Genomic DNA, 19,074 nt, shown 5'->3' with positions numbered 1-19,074 from the left:
TTGCTGTTTCAAATTAATTTGAAATCTGTTACCATCAAAAAAAGATGGAGTAGGTACCTGTTTGGCCCGAAGATAATGGAAATTTTATCTTATCTTTTGTATTCCCTTTTGATACTTTTGCATTTCTTTTAACAGAAGGCGTGACTTTGCATTGAGACTTTTGCGTTTCTTTCAAGGGACCCTTTCCTTTTTAACATGCACAGACTATGATATTCTATGGAATTTCTTTTAATGGCCGGGAGCTTTATTTAATAGCCACTAGCCTTGCGCCACTACAAAGGCCGGAAGTGGTGGACATTTCTTTATGGAAGCACCTAATATAGGTGGCCACTTACGCTTCCTATGACGGGACAGACAGTTACAACCATGCCTTCTCTGGGATTCGAAACCGAGCCCATCGCTATGGCAGTCGGGGGTTACTAACCACTGGGCGGCAATTCTATGGGATTTTGTATACCCTTTAAGACTTTTGATATATTTTTATTACCTTTACTAGAAGGCGTGACTTTGCATTGAGACTTTTGCATAACTTTCAAGAGATTTTTCCCTTTTTAACTTTAGAGACTTTTGCACTCCCTTTAAGACTTCTTGATCTCACACACACGTTCTCTATATTTCTCTTTAGCAAGGCATGTCCTTTTCGTGAAGACATGTCATACTCAAAAAAAAAAAAAAAAAAAAATATAGAGAACGAGCGTTCTTCTGTTCTGCATTCTGCAATTTTAATTCTGTATAATTTATTTTAATTATTCATAGTTCCATATTCCTTATTAAATATATTCAAATAAGAAATTACATTACAGAAGAGAAATGAAATTAGCTTTTACCTTTTATATTCTAATGTAGTTGCTATAACAAAGAATCGTAGCTGAGTTCGAGTAGATCTTGCTCTTTCTTGAAGTAAATCACATATACCTATCATGTATAGCGGTTTTGACTTTAAGCCTGTAGGATTTCCCTTATTTTGACAAATTTGTTTTATGTTTTATACCTGTAATGAACTTCTCAACTTCCCCTCACATTTTTTCGCCAGGATGTAAAGTGCGTGTTTAAACGGGTGAATCTCTGAATTTATTCAGAGTGCGTTTTCGCTAGCCAGCGCACGTTTTCGTTGCTGTTTCGCTGTTACGCTAGTCAGCCTCTTGGCCATTCGAATTATCATCACGCCTGTTAGGTTTTTGTAAGTCACCCTGCTAGGCTTAACTTATGTGCTATCCAGAACTATTTTATTTTAGATTTTTGACTTAAATTATATTCTACGTTTTTAGTTTCACAACAAGTTTAACGGTGCCATTAATCAGATATTTTTAGTTTCACCGCAAGTTTGACGGTGCACGAAGATCGTGCCTTTCTGTTAACTATTTGAATTTAAATAAAGGGTTAATTTCACCCTTCTTCTGTGCTGTTATTTATTCACGCCTGTGCGAGAACTCGCCAGGTTCACTGTAGGATCGAATTTAGTTTATGTGGAAAAACAGAGACAGACCCTACAATCCTTATGTAATTGAATCTTGGTTATGGGAAATCTGTGCTTAGAGAAGAATTCCTTACAAGGCTGAACTGGAGTAGTATAAGCATAGGCTCCAGTATGCTTTTGAGAATCCACATACCACTTTTTTTATCTTTAAGGAGGAAAACATCATTAATGATTTTTGAGGCCTCAGATGACACGGAGTTCTGGGACCAGGCTTTATGGGCATTGGAAGTCTAAGCCCTGATTCCACAGTCTATGAGTATAAAAAAAACTAATCTTTAGTCATCGTGCCGCTCTTAAATGGCCTTGCGATGCATCGAGATGGCCGATGGCACTTCATCACAGTTCATTTGGCAAATAATTACACTAAGATCTTTTTTTACATCTTTTTTCTAGTTTTCAAAGAGATCACATAATCTTGACACGCTGATTTCATTCAAATTCTGCATAATTATAAAAGACTTTAAGGTAAATATTTCTGAAACCCATAATGCGTCTTATTTGCCAATACGCTGTAGAATCGGGTATAAATTGTTAATTAATATTCGTATTATTCAAGTACATCTATTTTCTGCAAGCTTCAATAGTTTCTCAACAGCAAGGTTCCACAAGAGAAGTCGAAAATTGTAAATCAGCTGGTTGCAGCATTGTTTCTTTTTGATTTCATTGATTAATTCTTTTATTATTATTTTGATTTGAAACACAATTTATTCACTAAATATTTAAATGAAATAACACAAATATTTCACAAGAAATGCAGTCTTCTTAATAACTGATTATATTTCGGGTAAATTTCATTATTTATGATAATTTTAAAGGTGAATTAATCTACTTCTTCCTTTTTTCTGTCTTCCTTGGTTATGGATTTATGTCTATGGCTACTGTCGTCTATAAGTTTTAAATGACAAAAATTGCCATTCTAACTAACAAAATTTTGCCGCTTAAACATAAAATTTTTCTACTGACAAATAATCAAACAAGCCTGTTTTTTTGTGAACTAATAGTAAGTGCATTTTAGTATTGTATTTAGTATTGTAGTTAGTATCTACTAACTTATTTCACTTTAACGAACCTATCGAAGGCAACCAATTTCTAAATAATTTTTAATCTCATTCTCAGTAACTGCAGTTTAAGCCTTCACCAGTTCAGTTCGGTGGACAACAGATCAAGGAAACAACTAAATATCTTGTTATAATGTTATAAAACTTTAAATCTTATCAAACATATTCGCAACCCTTCGAGAGTTATTTTAATTGTTCTTCATTTAGGTACTTCTACAATAGTAAAAATTACCATACAGAAGTATTACCTGGATGTCCTCCATTTTTAAAACATCATCAAAATAAAAAAGATCTAAAATTAACAACTTTTGAGTGTAAACTTTTCCAAGCACTAGTTTCCGATGAGATAATCCCAGCCTGTCTTTTTACCCAGTACTCTTTACTATCAGGACGAAATTTATTGCTTGTGGGATTTAAGTTTTAGTTTACGATGTCGGGGCTTAGTTCAACAGTTTTAAAATTTAGAGGAAATTTTATAGAACATGACTTGTAAAAGGAAAAATAATTATATGATTATTAGTTATTAGTAACTTAAAAGCTACTTCTCATTAAAATGAAATTTTAGAAATGCAAATCTGATCATCTGGATTTTCATCTTTTGCTTTCGTAATGTCTATACTTGATCATCAGTATCTGGTTCTTAATCAGATATTCTTATAAATGTTCTAAAAAAGTAATTTATATATGTAAAAAAAGCAATGTTCTTTTCTACTGTTTACAGATAAATTGCTTACAAAGTACTCAGGAAACATCATGAAGTCTCAACTGTTTTTCTGTTTTTTTATTGGTAAGCTAATTTTATGCCTTAAGGTTTAGATAAAAGATAAAAATGTCAAATTTTATTCAAACATATATAAATTCCATTGGCTAAATACTTTATAAGATATAGAGATTAATATAAGTATGTCATGTACGCAACATATCTGCCAGAATAGCGTGATCTAATTAAAGTATCTGAACTTTATTCTTTTGTTTACCGATTTACTTTCCCTCCCGATTTTTGTACTTCTATGTACATAACTTCCAACATTTTGTGCATATTTCGTGCTGTTTGAAATCGGATGACCCAGTATCAAAGCTAATATGCCCCCGTAATCTTTGTCTTATGCCAATGACCGAGTTTTTAGTGTATAGTTTTGAAATGATTATGAAATAATTAAGAAATTAACTTGTAAATCATATACAGATGGCCCTCGACTTACGACGAGTGCCGCTCCAGCGGGGCAGTCGTAAGTCGTTTTGACGTAAGTCGGAAAATTATTTTATGTTTGACACCTTTGATACTATTATTATAAACCAGGCCCTTATTTAATTATAAATTTCTTAAATTTAGAGCGAAGGTTCTTTTACTCCTGTTTGCTATATTTCAATACGTACTTCACTTTTTTCTCTGCATTACTGTTTAATATGCATTATTAAAGTCGCATATAATTTCCATTTCCATATGTTTTTACATTTATCTGTAAAATATACGTTGAATTTACTAGACACTACTTTTATGTGTGATTAGGGCTGTGTTTACAATTATAATAATAATTTCAGTTTCGCATTATCCTGCTTATGAATATCTAAATAATTTATTTTGTAAAACAAGTATGCATTTTAGCATATATTTTAATTCCAGCATTTTGAAATTTTAGATTTACATACTTCTAATGAAGCGCTTTCACCACAAACCAAATATTTGTATTTAACTTTAAAACTTTTTCTTATGCTTCTTGCAGTTTGCGTGTCATATACTTCATCTTTCTTAAACGTAAGGGAGTTCAAACAAACTGATCTACTGAAATGCTATGATGGACTAAGAAATAATCCCAAGACAAATGAATTAATTAATGGTCAAGAATATCCTCTGCCAAATTCGTTAGAGACATTTGTTTCACTCGTCGAAAAGCTTGAGACTTCCCATAGGAATATGGAGCCGTTTGAAATGAGCAAAAATCTTCTTCTAAGTTTCAGCGTTGAAGGAATGAATCCAGACCTAAACGTCGCTCGAGAACCCTTCAATGCATTAAATGAGTTGAGAAGATCCTTTTTCGAAATTTCAGACGTCACTGAGAAATCGAATTTCAGAGATGGAGCCCTTACTCATGATGAAAAATGTGCACTTCATTTCATGCTATCGCATACAATAAATGATACTCTAGATGGTAATGAAGACTCAGTTCTAATTGACGGCAGAGAGTAAGTTTATTATTTTTCTTCCCTTAATTTCGTTATTTATACTGAGAAGTTTTCAGTGTCTGAGTTTAAATACATCTGCAATCACAATCACCTAAATGGTTATGATATTGCTTAATCGCAGCATTTGGAGAAGAAAATATTCAAATGAAATTTTCTGGCTATTTTCCCCCACAGAGAATAGAATAGAATAAAATAAAATATAGTTTTATAGCGTTAAACAACGACAGCTAACAAATTCCGTCTTATTAATTTTTTTCTACTGAAGGCAGCGTTATTTTAACCAAAGTTTCATTATTATTTGGACTACGTTGAACTAATTATTTATAGTTAATCCATTTCAAATTGCTATAAAAAACTATTAGGCCATAAAGACCCATTAATGCTTCTGCTTGCGTTTTTCTTCTACGACCATGTGCGAATTTCCTAGAATCCGTTTCACAGTCTTGCAGTTGTTTCTAGAATGCAGAGACAGTCTGTGTAGAAACTGTCAGCCATTTTGCCTCTTCCACAGATGTTTCCCTAGTCCTCAATCCTGACTGCTGCCTAATTCACAGATTTTTCTGCGTAATACTTTGGTCACACAAAATACAATTTTGTCTCTTTAAACACTCAAACCAAATCTTAAATTGCAAAACATTTGTACAAACGTATTTTAGGTAAAGTGACCAACACGCATTTAAATGGCATCCTGTCAATACTTTTAGTTCAAAAACAGGTTGATTGAATTAATTGGATGATGATAATTAGGTTTGCTTTATCTCATTTCATGAAAATCATTCAGAATGAAGACATACTATTATTTTAAAGAACATATACAATTTTATGCAATATGATATTATTAGATAATGATGCCATATCGCTTAAATCGCACGAATGTAGTTTTACGTACATTTGTAAACGCCTCTGCTTTTCCTTTCTTCCAGTGTTGCAAAGCGTCCGAGAGAGTATGGCGTTGTTAGTTTGCATGCTAAGAAGGTTCATGCCATTGCATTAGCAAGAGTTCTGTTAGGAGTAATGGCAGGATTAAGAGGAAATAATGAGATGGAAGCTTCTGTTATATTGAAAAAGATAAAACCTGTTGGTAAAGATGGGCTGAAAGGGGTGAAGGTCAAACTTTTACCGGCTGTTACACTTGGTGGTAAGTGAAAATTATCTTATAAAAAAATTAAACTAGTCGTCCTCTTCTTCGTAGATATTAGGTTTATTTTTACAATAATAAACGTTTTATGTTCATTCCGAAAGCTTGTAGTTTTAATTTCATAAAAGATTTTTCCTTTTAACTGAAGATATATTCAAATCCTTATAATAGAGATCTAAATAACTGCAATCAAAAGTACGCCACTTTTTTAAATTCTTCTGGAATTGAAATTACTTATATAATCAGTCATTTAATAAAAAAAACAAAGGAATTCAAGACATTTTTTTAAGGCTCGAGAATAAATCTTCTTCTAGAGAAAGTTTAGAAAAAAAAGACGTTACAAGACTTAAAAACGTTTAGTTCTTTAATACCAATTATAAATTTTTAACATTCTATATATAATCATTCAGAGTTGTCTTATAACAGTCTTACACAGAAAAGGAAGTGTATACCCTTTTACTGACGTCGTTGTTCTTGAAAGTTATACTTCAGCTCCAAGCACGGTAACAACGAAGGAAGAGTAAAAATTATTTTCCGTGCAAATAAAAAATAAAAAATGATTTCATGAAATGTGTTGGATAATATAGATCTTTATTAGCATTCAACTTATTCTTAATGCAAATATGAATTTCGTGAGAAATTTAAAAATTTAGATTCCATGAAGACAGTTTCTTGAAGCTGCACAATCCTTCGTTTGACCCTGCATTAAGTACTTAACGTCATAATACTATCACATATTATGAAAAGAACTAAGTGAGAATTAGGAAGAACATCAAGCAAAAAGTATAAAATAGATTTTTAAATCAGTAAGCCGAAATTTATTGTTGTGGGATCACAATTTGCCTGAAAACTTAATAACCTAATAATAATAATAATAACAATTTTTACTAAATGTAAGCGAAAAAGCAGCATTGCATAACGATTTCTGCAGTTACATTTAGGAGTTCTGAAGAGGAGTAGAGAGTCGGTATAGATGCTTACCATAGAGGCCATATATTGCAAATAACTTCCTTCCTTCACTTTTTGTTATATCATAGAACTAGCATAATACAATCCTAAAGAACTAACATGAAACAGAAAATATATTTTTTCATAAATTAAGAAATTAATTATATTTTCATAATTATAGATTATGATATAATTCATAGATTTTAGTTTCACTTTTTACAATATTTATGTGCGCTAGTATTAAAACAAATTTAACTAAAATTTTTTCAAACTCAGTTTCATTAAATTAAATAATATAATTTAATTAATAAAATAAGATAATAAAGTATTAAAAACTTGCTAAAATATTGTTTAAAACTTTAGCGAAATCAGAGCATTATTTTTCTACTGTGATATATCAAGAACAGTTTTATCATTTATTTATATTATGCACTAATTTTAATTAGTTTAACACAAAGTTAGTTTCACGTAATTTAAAATTACAAAGTTAAATTCAGTGAAATTTTCATATTCATACTGTTATATTTCCTAATGTTATGTTCACATAATCATAATTAAGGCTTGCTGTAAGATATTTGTTTATATTTATTAACATTATAATGTTAAAAAATTTAAATAGGATATCTAAATAACCTGACCTTCGATATACCCAGTATTATCTTATATCCAACAAAAACTGTATATGGATATTTTCAATACAAAAGTGACGAGACAAACGGACATAGGCGGAATTCTAACATTAAAGTACGTAGAAGCAATGCGAACAGAAAGGAAAACGGAAATTGTTTTCATGTATAAAAATAAAAAATACCTCTGGAAACTTAAAACATTAGTTTTTGATGCACCATTTCTTTCTGAACATCCAAAAGCAGAACCACAAACCATTTACTCACTCAAAATAAAAAATGAATAAGTAAATAATAAAAGGAAGCAAGGAAGGAAAGTAAAAAAATCTGAATTACTGTAGAATGGATCATTGGTGTCCATAGCATCCCACTAGTGGAAGAGGATATATATCAACCCACTAGTATCCTACTTGTGGAAGAGGGCTGGTAAAAGAAAGACACTGAAGGGAGATATCCAAGTCATATGTACAATTTTCTACCTACAATTGAAGAGACGATGACCACTCCATCTACTTCTAACTGTCATAATCATATAGCAGATTTTACTAGAAGATGCTAGAGCTGAAACCCTATTTAGACCTTCGTAGAGCCCATTCAGATAGACCTATTTATTTGAAACTTCATATATATGTTATATGAACCGTGGGGAATAGAAATTTTCAATAAAAATCAATAGTTCAAATTTTAAATGACAGCTAGCGCTTTTTATGCAATATAGAAAATATATTATACAATACAGAAAGGACATCATTCGGGAGCGTTTCAAAAAGCCTTAAATACATTCTTCTTTAGAGAAGATATATCGAGCTTTACTGATCAAGTTGTTTTATCAAAATAGCGGTAATTTTTCAACTGCACTGCAATAATATAGACGTTTGAAAGGCTTATGAAAAGGGAATACGTCATGGCATGGTTTGAAAAAGATAATTACTAAATTTGAAGAGACTGAGAAATTGTGTATGCTACGAGGAAGAGGGCGGAAACGGATTTCGAATGAAACTGAGGAAGAAGTCGATCTTAAAGTGGGCGAAAGACAGTCCTATTTCCAATATTTTTCAACAAGTGCTGGAAGTTGCATCATAATTTATCTCTCCCTCAATGGATAGTACGAAAGATTCTGCTAGCCTTCTTTTGGTCAGAATAGCGGTTGACAACTCATGGCCTTGGAAGATTTAGTTGGTTAGACAAGTCACATTTTGCCTTAGACTGAGCAATTAATACTCTAAACTGTCGCATATGGGGTACTTCAAATCTTAATGTTGTACATGACTGGTCTATGCCTCCCGATTAAATTACTGTATTTTGTGGTTATACTGCTGATTTCATCCTTGATCCTTTTATCTTTGAGAACACTTCTTAAAGCTCTCAAAGATGTTCTATCTCACATATGCTCAAAATGCAATTTTCTTCAGAAGCAAGGCATTCTTGCCTTACAAGAACGAAAATGTTTAAAGACAATCTTCTTCATGCAAGATGGTGGTGCACCTCCCATTTCCGGGCCAGTGATAGCATGGTTTCGCGCCCACTTTGGAGATGATGGGATAATTTCGAGAAATTTTCCGACTGCCTGGTCTTCTCGTTATCCGAACTTGAATGCCTGTACTTGGTTTCGGAGATTATTAGATCGTGTCTATGGAAGAAGCATACGGGAATATGCCTGAATTGAAAGCAAGCATAACGCGTCATATCGCTGCAATTGATCGAGAAACCCTTCACCCTACTTTTGAACATGCTATAACACTCTTTGAATGTGTGATTGACACAACTTGAGTGCACATTGAACAAATGCTGCTATCAAATAAAATTTTGTGCTTCTTACTTGTTTTTTTTTTTTTTTTTTTTTTTTCTTCGTGCGCCAACTTCTCACCTGATGGTCGAAATTTGAACCATTGTCTTTTATTGCATATTGCAGTTTTCTTTAGCCTGAGGGGTCCATATAATGCATATATGAAGTTTCAACGAAATAGGTCTATCAGAACGGACTCTACGCAGATCTAAATAAGGTAATTTTAATTATAACCACTCTGTACATATATCTTCTATATTAAGAGCTGGAAATGAAAATCACTACTTCCATTCCAAATATATGCTAAAATATACTTCATAATTTGCTGGGAACATGTAGTAGGTGAAAAGTGTACAGTATAGACCATACACTAGATGGGAAAGAGGACATTTCCAGCATATGTATTATATAATGTATGTCTCATAAATATAACAGTCACGGTTCCTCTGAGGAGTCTATTTTTTAAGTGAATACTCTGTATTTTGTCTTAAAAACCTGATCTCGACGTGATTAAGTCATAATTTTGTCATCAAATTTTAAATATTGGTGTATTTTCTGTGGTTTCAGATTTAATATCCGCATTTGTATCTTCAAACTATCAAAGAGACAATCCAATATTCTTTCCTAATGGAGAGTGGAATGAAGACGTATGCCCAACAGAATATTACCTTAATGAAAATGTGAAATCTGTTGTGTCATATTCCCTTTTGCGTGGTGCCATTGATGGTGAGTATTTTTATTTAAAACTTTCTTAAATACAGATAGGAATGTATCAAAATGAATCCCAGTAGTAATAAACTCGACTAAAACGCAGTATACATAATTATTAGAACAGTAGAAAATCTAGTTCCATATTCTAATCTATGGCATTCTTTCTACTTTAGTTTTACATTATTTGCCTGAGTTGTATTTAAATCAAACTATTGATTCTAGATAATTATCTCTTAATTACAACTAGTATTGACGTTTATCACTTTCATATTTTAGGATAACAACGTATAGCGTAGGTTTGTAACGCTAGGCAAAAACGCTACTTTAAACTGAAGAAGACTTAGATAAAACTCAAATAGTTTCATAACAGAAGAATGAAACTCAAAGAATAAAACTTTTTCCCTAATTATATATATACTTTGGCGTGTTTCTCTTCCAGTTAGCGTGTTTTAGTTAGTTTTTTGGCGTGTAATATGTAATTCTGTAAAGAAAAGACTGCTAGTTTTCCTCAGTCAGTTATGCTAACAAACCAAACTAAATATTAAACAATTCACTAATAAAAAACAAGGTTTTAATGAACCTCATTTTTTCAGTAAACAGAGAACATCGACAAAGAGAAATATAGAAAAAAATATGATTTTTGATCTCCTTATAGAAAAGTCAGTATTGTCTCTGAGTTTCGTTATAATCCGTGGTTTTTTAAATTGTAAACTTCATTCACTGTGTGACACCTGCTGTAGGTAAAAGTAGCTTAGTTAGTTCAATTCCAATAAAACTAACATGCTACTTAAATTCCGAAGTGAATTATTACTAGAAGAATTTCTAAGTGAACAGGCATAGAAGAAATAGCACTTTAAATTTATTCTACGTCACAACTTGTGAGGGATTAAATTTAAATATACAAGCGTATAGTTAAGTGGACCTGGTTTAAAACACAAAGTTTCTGTTTCTTCTAACAATCGTTATAAATTCAGCAATTTATATCTAACTTGACAGAAAATGCAAGCTTTGCCTAGACTGCAGCAGAAATTTAAACATATTGTTGCGTGCGTACGGGTTCGTAAGAGATTGAATGCACAAGTCCGATAAAAAGTTAATAAAATTTATTCTTATCACAAGAAATGTAACAAAATGCTAGGTTTTTCTCTCAACGATATTCGCACAATATCACACAGAAGTTATATTTTAAACTACTAAAACGTTAAATAGAACGCAATCCAAAGCTCAAAGAAAGCTAATCCAATCTCACCGCGAATTCGCTACAGTCAACAACAACAGTTATCTAAACTGTTGAACTAAGATGTTTCTCTCCGGCCTTTTAAATCTTTTTAATCGGGCAAGAGAATGTTCTGGTAATTTCTGTTTTCTGGAAGTTTCTGTGAAGCAAAAGTGTATAATTACGAGATATTTATTTATTAAATGTTAAATGCGCGTGCTCCTGTACTTTAACTTTTCCGTCGTAGCTTACTTTTAAAATAAGTCTCTTGCTGCATTGCATGGGGATATAAAACAGTTTTAAGTACAATTCTACTAAAAGTAGCTAACTAAATACAATGACCAATAGTGGAGTCGCCAACAGACTTTGTTTTAACTAACAAATCAGCAATGAATCGCAAGCCAAACTTTCCCACGCATATTCGTAATTCCTCTATCTCTTTATAGTAAACTGCTTGCCTCTTAATTCTGTATAAATTCTGAAATGAGCGAACCTCGGGGCGAAAAGAGTCAGAAAGGAAAGGAGTAAATTAAATAGCATTTCGTTAAATAAAACTTAAATGCCATTGTCTAAGATAAAAGTTAACATTCATTACATTTTCTATTAATAAATACTCTCTACAAATATAGGTGATACTTCACGCAATCTGTTTCTAAACGTATGACACTCACAACTCTCAGAACAGACTAGGGCAGCAGTACACCGGCCGTTGGGCAGCAGTACACCGGAAGCGAATTCCTGACTCCTGACTACAAAGCCGTAGTGCGAGCTTCCTTGCTCATAGCGCAAATACGAACTAGTTTCCCTTATAAATCCTTCTCGAATCTCTCTCATTAGATAACCGCTCTTTGCTATTAAATGATAGAAATTAAAATAAAATGTTATTTTTACAGTAAGGCAAAAAAGGCTGCAATAACAAAAATTAATAGTAGTTTCGTTTTAAATATATAATCTGTAGATGAATAGCTTCAAATGGCTTAAAGATGCTGTTGCAATTCTTTAAAAATGAATAATTTTAGCTTTAAAATTTAAAATTTTAATTTCATTTAAAGAACAAGCTTTTATCTAAAATTTAGAGTATATTACATGTTCTTAAGAATTTTTTCTCGAAACAGGGTTCATCCTTGGAAGACTAGTAGAAGAAAATCTTGAAACTTATAAACACCTTCGACTGAGTCAGATATTACGAATGTACTATGGCCCATCTGGACTTGTCAGTGGCACTAATAGTAAGGATCAACAGTGGTGCAACAGGAACTCGCTGTATACCTCTAAGAAGGTTAGCAATGAAGAATACAAGAACTATCTTAAGCTGTATAATGTTTATCGCGCTGCAGATGACAAGTCACAGTTAGATGAAATAGATAACGTTTTAAATATCATTGAGAACAAAGCGGAAATTTTTGAGATAGTATCTGGTATGCTATTTTTTTCTTTAAATTTTAAATTTGAATTTTCAAGAAAAAATATTTTATGTATTAATTTTGATCACATTACGCATTTTTACAGTTGAATCATCAACGGAGTGCCGGACAGATTCAAGTCAAGGTAGGTGAATATTTGAATTCATTTTATATAAAAAATAACATTGATTTTAAACACATAGCTCAAGAAAAAATGCTCTAAGAAACTAATACCTTTTTTATTTTCGCCATCATTAAAATACTGCAGAATGTAAAACATTTACACTCATAAATAGCAATTTGAAGAAGGCTAAGGATGTGAAATCTTTTCATTTTCATTTGTAACTGAATCATTTATGATATTAAGGTATAAGATATTTCTCCCGCCTTCTTAGCGAGCCTTCGTGGTGTAGTGGTCTGTACGCTCAGCTCGTAATTGAGAGGTCCCTGGTTCGATTCCCGGCGAAGTCGTTGCTAATTTTTCAATCTCTCTTGCTTTAAAAAATAACCTAATGTCTTTACAAAAAATAAATATTTATAGCAATGTTTAAACTTAGCCAATCTTCCTATAAGAGTTACAATTTCTTCTAATATTTGATAAGTTACAAGGACTTAAACAGTAATATCAAATTCTTAACGGATTGAATTTCAATGAAGGGGACCAGTATATCTGGAAGTTAGTTGTTTATATAATCAGACTGCCATTTTGAAGAACATAATTTATTGGTGGAAAGCGCTGCAGCGATATGCAATATTAAAGTCCAATAACATTTATCGCAAATGCTTAGCAACGCTCAGAACTCTAGCATTTAAAATGATAGTTTGATTAAGTTGTAGAATTTAGTTATAGCAGAAATGCGGTACTAACTGAAGAATTCAAGGAATGGGTATTTGTAAAAGGGGCTAAATAGGGCACAACTAGTCCTTTTGCAAACAATAATTCTGCGGATACTTAACTTACCATAACAAAGTTACCGTTACAATTCCATGAATTCTTCAGTTACCGTTATAAATTGCTTTACTTGCTTCCTCAGTTGTGTATCAAGGTAAGTGTGACAGGGTGCTCGAATATCGTTGCTGGTATAGTAAAAGAGGTGCGCTAAAAATATGTAAATTAATTTTAAGAGTTTAATTTAATTCTCTTTAGGTTTGATATCTGTCATTTGGAGTCTACTGTTTAAATGGTACAACTCATATCAAGGTCACTATTTTTCGAATAGGCAGTGGAATGTAAGATTATCAGGACTAGTGTTTCTTTTGACTTCTTTGGAAACATGAATTGTAATGAATAAGAACAGGGAGCTTACTCAAGCTATGTTCAGGAAGGTGTAAAATAGACAAGACAAGCAGGAAGGGTATACGAAACCCTTTATTTTCTATCTTTACAGGTATTCCCGAACTTCGGGATACAGAGACCAACCACTCGTGGTCTGAACGTAAGAATATAAAAACTATTAACTAAAACTCTAACTAAAACTAACTTTGAATTAGTATACAAATGCCTAGCACCAAGATTGGCCTTTCCTTAAAGAAAGGTACGTATGTAGTACGCCGAGCTGCTAAAACTACGATACGTCTGCAATTATCAAGAGGGCTAAACCTCTGGCCTTGAAGGCAACCAGCAATAGAGTGAAAACTCGTAAAACTACAGTGGCAAGCGGCTTGCTTCCTACAAATCCTTTCTCTCTCTTGCTTGGCAAAAAGCTACAACTTAAGTGCTTGGCGTTAGCAAGACAATTTGCATAAATAAGTTAAAGCGTTTAATTCTGGCCGGAAGTAAAAAAAAAGAAGTTATAATAAAGATTTAAAATAAAATAAACGTTAGTAAAACTTAGGATCCTTACAAGATATTTAACGACCCATTTCAGATGCATTTGCTAAATGATCTATTGAGACATTAAACAGGCGGTAACTGTTTGGCACAATGTAGCAACGAACAATGGCACGTCATCATGGCATGGCACGTCATCAGTTTTCTAACAGCTGTCGCGTTGACTTTTGTAGCTAAGGAATTATTATGGCTGCTTTTTGCCTTTCTTGCTTTCGTCATATGAAAGTTAGAAGCCCATTCCGGATTAGCCTTGTGTCTTCTGATTGAAACATTTCAGTTTCAGGTCAATTTCCAACTGCTTAGGCTACATCGCATGTGCAGTTACATTTGCATAATACTTAACTGCTTTCTCCATAAGATATCATTTGTCGACTTTGTGACATTATGTCAAGATATAAGATTTTAATGAGACCGTCTGCGGAAGTTTATTTGAGCACTAAAAGTTATTGCTGTGTATTTCATTTGTGGATATTAAAATGTTGTTTATCTTTAATTTCCACATTATTTGTTCTCGAAGTGTTAGTTTGCTGCACAAATGTCTTGAAACGCCTAACGCGTTTTAGGTTTATTTCATAAAATATAATTTTCTTTAAATATCTGTGTTCAATCTTTGTTCTTTAAATTCTTTATTTAAATATCTCTGTTCAATAACATGTTTTGTGTTACAATTAATTCGGCATCGTTACTTGTAATGCGTGTAACAGTGTAAGATGATAGCATATTTAAGATATGAACCTCCCATCCTAATCATTCCTATGACAACACTGCTTCTCACTTGAATTTCAAGATGACTGTCACATGAATGTTCGGGGAGAACGAAGATGCCCGAAATCTGCAGCTCAAGCCAACTTCGCTATTGCGATTCATGAATGCCTGAACGAGCTCTAGTCGGTGGATAGGATGTAGGTTCTTAAATTCATCAGTCCCTTATCCTTGGCCGCTTTAAACACTTACCTTACGACACCAGACAAGGTCCTGTGATGTATCGTTAAATTGTAAGTCAGGAAGAATTCAGGAATAAAGGTGGTGCGAAGATGGGGTTTAGAACAAATAATTGTGATATTAAATTTATAATGAAATAATGGCATATGTAAAGGGATTTTCTGGCCACCCTGTTATATTAATAGATTTTTATTTAGTACAGATCTGAGATTCGCATTTTGTTGAATGACAGAGGCTTTAAGTTTATTTTTATTTGTGAATTCTATAACTTATATTATTTTTTATATGCCCATTCATTTCAGAAAAATTCTAATGATGCACGTAAGCTGTAATATTTTCAAAAAAAAAATTCCATTTCTGTTCTGTAAAATTTCATTTTTATATTATTTAACAAGCTAAACCTTTTCGCGAAAATAATTTCTTTTACCAAAATTTTCGACATAATAAAAATGTAGTTGTTAATAAATATTTATTTGATAAAGAGAAGAAAAAGAAAGCAACTACATTTGAAATATTTTTAATCCTAGGTGCAAAATGTGAAACTCCAACCAACATATTTGCTATACTAGATGGAGCACAATTAAATAACAATTTCCAGATGGAAGTAATTGGGTAAGTTCTTATTCTTAACAGCAAACATTTCTTCGCCTTTTTAATTAATAAGTCATAAATAAAAGAACAAAATAGTTGTAAAGTTTCAATTTTATAATTTGGCGTAATTCTTCACTCAGATTACCTGAGATATACTTCCCGTTGTATGAGGCCCTGAACTACTTGTTACTTTTAAATGTTAAAGTATATTAACATATTTTTAAGCTATGGAATTTCAGCTGCAATTCAGACGAAGAAAATATTTATTTCCTTCCTTTTTCTTAGTGAAAAATCACAAAGTGAACAAAAGGTCGCCTTTAGTTCTTATTTTTTTTTTTTTTTTTTTTTTTTTTTTTTTTGCATAAACTTTAAGTGTGCAGCCTTCCTTTCAGCCTCCGTAAGTACACTAATGTTTTTGAAAAATGCAACACCATAAAGGCATTGTCGGAAATTAATGAAATTCATTCACGTATTACTAATCGTGTCGTGTCAAATAAACTGTCAAGTTTACAAGGTTAAAAAAGGTCGGAAATCAGTACTTTGTGTGTCCACCACGCCGAGCGATCAGAGCCTGTACTCGTCGTGGCATTGAAGCATACAGGTTCTGAATGTAATCCTGAGGAACCGAATTCCATATCACTTCCACTTGTTCGATCAAAGTTCCGTCTTAATATGTGATTCACCAACTGTGCAAGCGAGTGAAATTCCAAACATGCTCAATGGGCGACATATCCAGGGAACGAGAGGCCATGGAAGAAGAGAAACCCATTGTGCTCTAATGACGGCTTGTGTAATCTGAGAAACATGTGCACGAGCATTATCCTGCTGAAATATAGCGCCTGGAATACGAGGAAGTATAGGAAGGACCTCTGGCTCCCCAACTTCCCTTATGTAGCGATCACTGTTAGGCTGCTGGCAATCTGCACTAGATGGGATTGACAATGATACCCAATAGCTCCCTACACAATGATGCTAGGCGTTTGTGCGGTATGACGCTGGATAACACACTATGCGAGCAGTCGTTTTTCTTTCTCTAATGTCTGGGGTGTACTCTTCCATCGTTGGTCTCTAGACTGTAGCAAAATACATCGAGAAAACAACTTGTTTCCACAAGGCACGCAACGCATTGTGTTGCTGTGCCCATTGAAGTCAGAGGGGTTTGTGATTCAGCGACAGGGCGTAGCTGTGATTTAGCAGCGTAGATGAACCCATTCATACGCAGTTCATGCTGCAGCAGACGGTGACGAATCGTGGAGCTAGACAATACAACACCTGTAGTTGTGCTCCAACGTTGTATTAACACACTAGGGGACTCTGTACGATCCGTCACAGCCATTCGAAAGAGGTGTCTGTCGTTCCGAGCCTTTGTACTCTTGCATGCCCACTGCCAGGACTTCGCCTTGTTTGGTTCTCCTCTGTCCATTTCTTCCAAACACGCATAAGTGTTGTGGTATTATATTGCCTGCGCGCTGCGATTGCTCGATACGAAAGTCCACCCTCTCGGATACCGACGATGCGGCCTCGTTCGAACTCCGTTAGTTGTTGGTATAGCACCTTGCGCTGTTGAGGAGGCATATTGACCACTAATTAATCGTTCACCGCAGACAGAGAACGATAAACAGATTTCAACGCAACTTTACAGTTCATAACATGCATGGTTCTCATTGCACCCACGCACAATCGCTTTGTAAGTCTAATCATTTGCACGTCTTACTTCACTTTACATTTTTTGTAAGTTTGGTTCAATTTCCATAATTTCTTCATTGTGTTGCAATTTTCGCAAACACTAGTGTATTATTAATATATTATAATAATAATATAATATAATGTATAATTAATACATTATTATTAATGTTTTTCAGATATATAAGTAAATATAATTATATATGCATTAATAATATATACATATACGCATCTGAAAATATATGTCTCTGCAAATATTATTATTAAAATAAACAAAAGATTATGTTAGCTTTAAAAAGCTAAATTACCAAGGTTTCGGATAACTTTCAAGCAAAATCTGGCGTAATTAGTTGGAGATATACTCAATAAAGAGGTTGTGCAATTAACGTTTTATCTCTCTCCGTATCTTTTGTATTTCTTTTAATTGATTATATAATTTTATTTTTTATTAATTACGTTTATTTATTTATTTTTGTAAAACAACGTTTATTTAATCTGAAACATTTCGTACTTAAAATGTTCAATATTGTCTTTCAAAATTAGTGCGGCACGAAGGAATTTTTCATAAGCCTGAATTTTAGCGCATACAAACTACAACACATAAATACAAATTACAAAACAGCTTTTACTCCTTAACGGATATTTTTTATTATAATACAAATTTAAAAATAATTACTTACAAATAACGTTCAAAAATGAAAGATTTATTTAATTATGGTTCTGAACTATTCGACATAAAATTTAGTTTTAGGAGGAAACTACGAAAAATAATATATATTAATTTATATATTTTTATTTTATAATTATTATGAGTACATTTCTACTCAATAAGGAATACTTAGTGTTTTCTATAGATGCAATATATAGTCTGCACTAATATATTTTCATATCACCAAATTTTGCATTTTTGTATTGATTTTATGTTCCAGGAAATTATCAGTTGATTTTGATATTCGTCCGCATGGAAGTTCAGTGGGAGTATACTTTAATTCTAAAAGCATGCAGAGAAGAAGCCTAGATCTTATAGCAAACCACACTGGAATTTCAGGATGTCCAGGATGTTATGTTAGGCATTACAGGAGATGTAAGTGTAATTATTACAAATGACAAAAATGTAAGAATATTTTCCAAAAATATTTAGTCTTTAACAGTAATGTTTTCGAATTCGTAGTATAATTAGTTCGAAATTAATCCTTTATTTCATTCATTCCGATAACTTTAGGGATTTATTTTATTTCTATTTCAGTTCATACACAATTTTAAAAATTCTTGCGAGACCTACAGAAAATTTAGGAAAAATTACTTCTTCTCTAAAATAAATTATTACGCAGCTTCTTTGGTTCTGAATTGTGAAAAAAATTTCACTTAAATAATTTATCATTAATTATGTTTCAACTTTAAAAATATTAGTTCTGATCATAATTAAGAATATTTTCTCACAAAGTTTAAAAAGTCATTCTAATCTTTATAAAGTACGTGT

The 19,074-nt window shown here is 32.6% G+C and overlaps 1 protein-coding gene across 1 annotated transcript in view; it reads left to right on the top strand.

The window, feature by feature from the left end:
• Positions 1–19,074, top strand: part of LOC118186996 (uncharacterized) — a 66,824-nt gene that overhangs the window by 8,123 nt on the left and 39,627 nt on the right. The window contains exons 2-9 of the mRNA XM_035357175.2: positions 3,257–3,322; positions 4,260–4,719; positions 5,643–5,857; positions 9,785–9,943; positions 12,260–12,562; positions 12,654–12,692; positions 15,848–15,932; positions 18,524–18,678. Of these exons, the coding sequence (XP_035213066.2) occupies positions 3,289–3,322; positions 4,260–4,719; positions 5,643–5,857; positions 9,785–9,943; positions 12,260–12,562; positions 12,654–12,692; positions 15,848–15,932; positions 18,524–18,678 (1,450 nt within the window). The 5' untranslated portion in view covers positions 3,257–3,288. The remainder of the gene's footprint in view (positions 1–3,256; positions 3,323–4,259; positions 4,720–5,642; positions 5,858–9,784; positions 9,944–12,259; positions 12,563–12,653; positions 12,693–15,847; positions 15,933–18,523; positions 18,679–19,074) is intronic.

This window comes from Stegodyphus dumicola, chromosome X2 (assembly GCF_044657685.1).
Source record: "Stegodyphus dumicola isolate Sdum_Otavi_A_Nest chromosome X2, ASM4465768v1".
In the NCBI taxonomy this organism is placed as follows: domain Eukaryota; kingdom Metazoa; phylum Arthropoda; class Arachnida; order Araneae; family Eresidae; genus Stegodyphus; species Stegodyphus dumicola.
The sequence above is the reverse complement of the archived record's forward strand: the minus strand, read 5'-3'. Positions and strand labels throughout refer to the sequence as shown.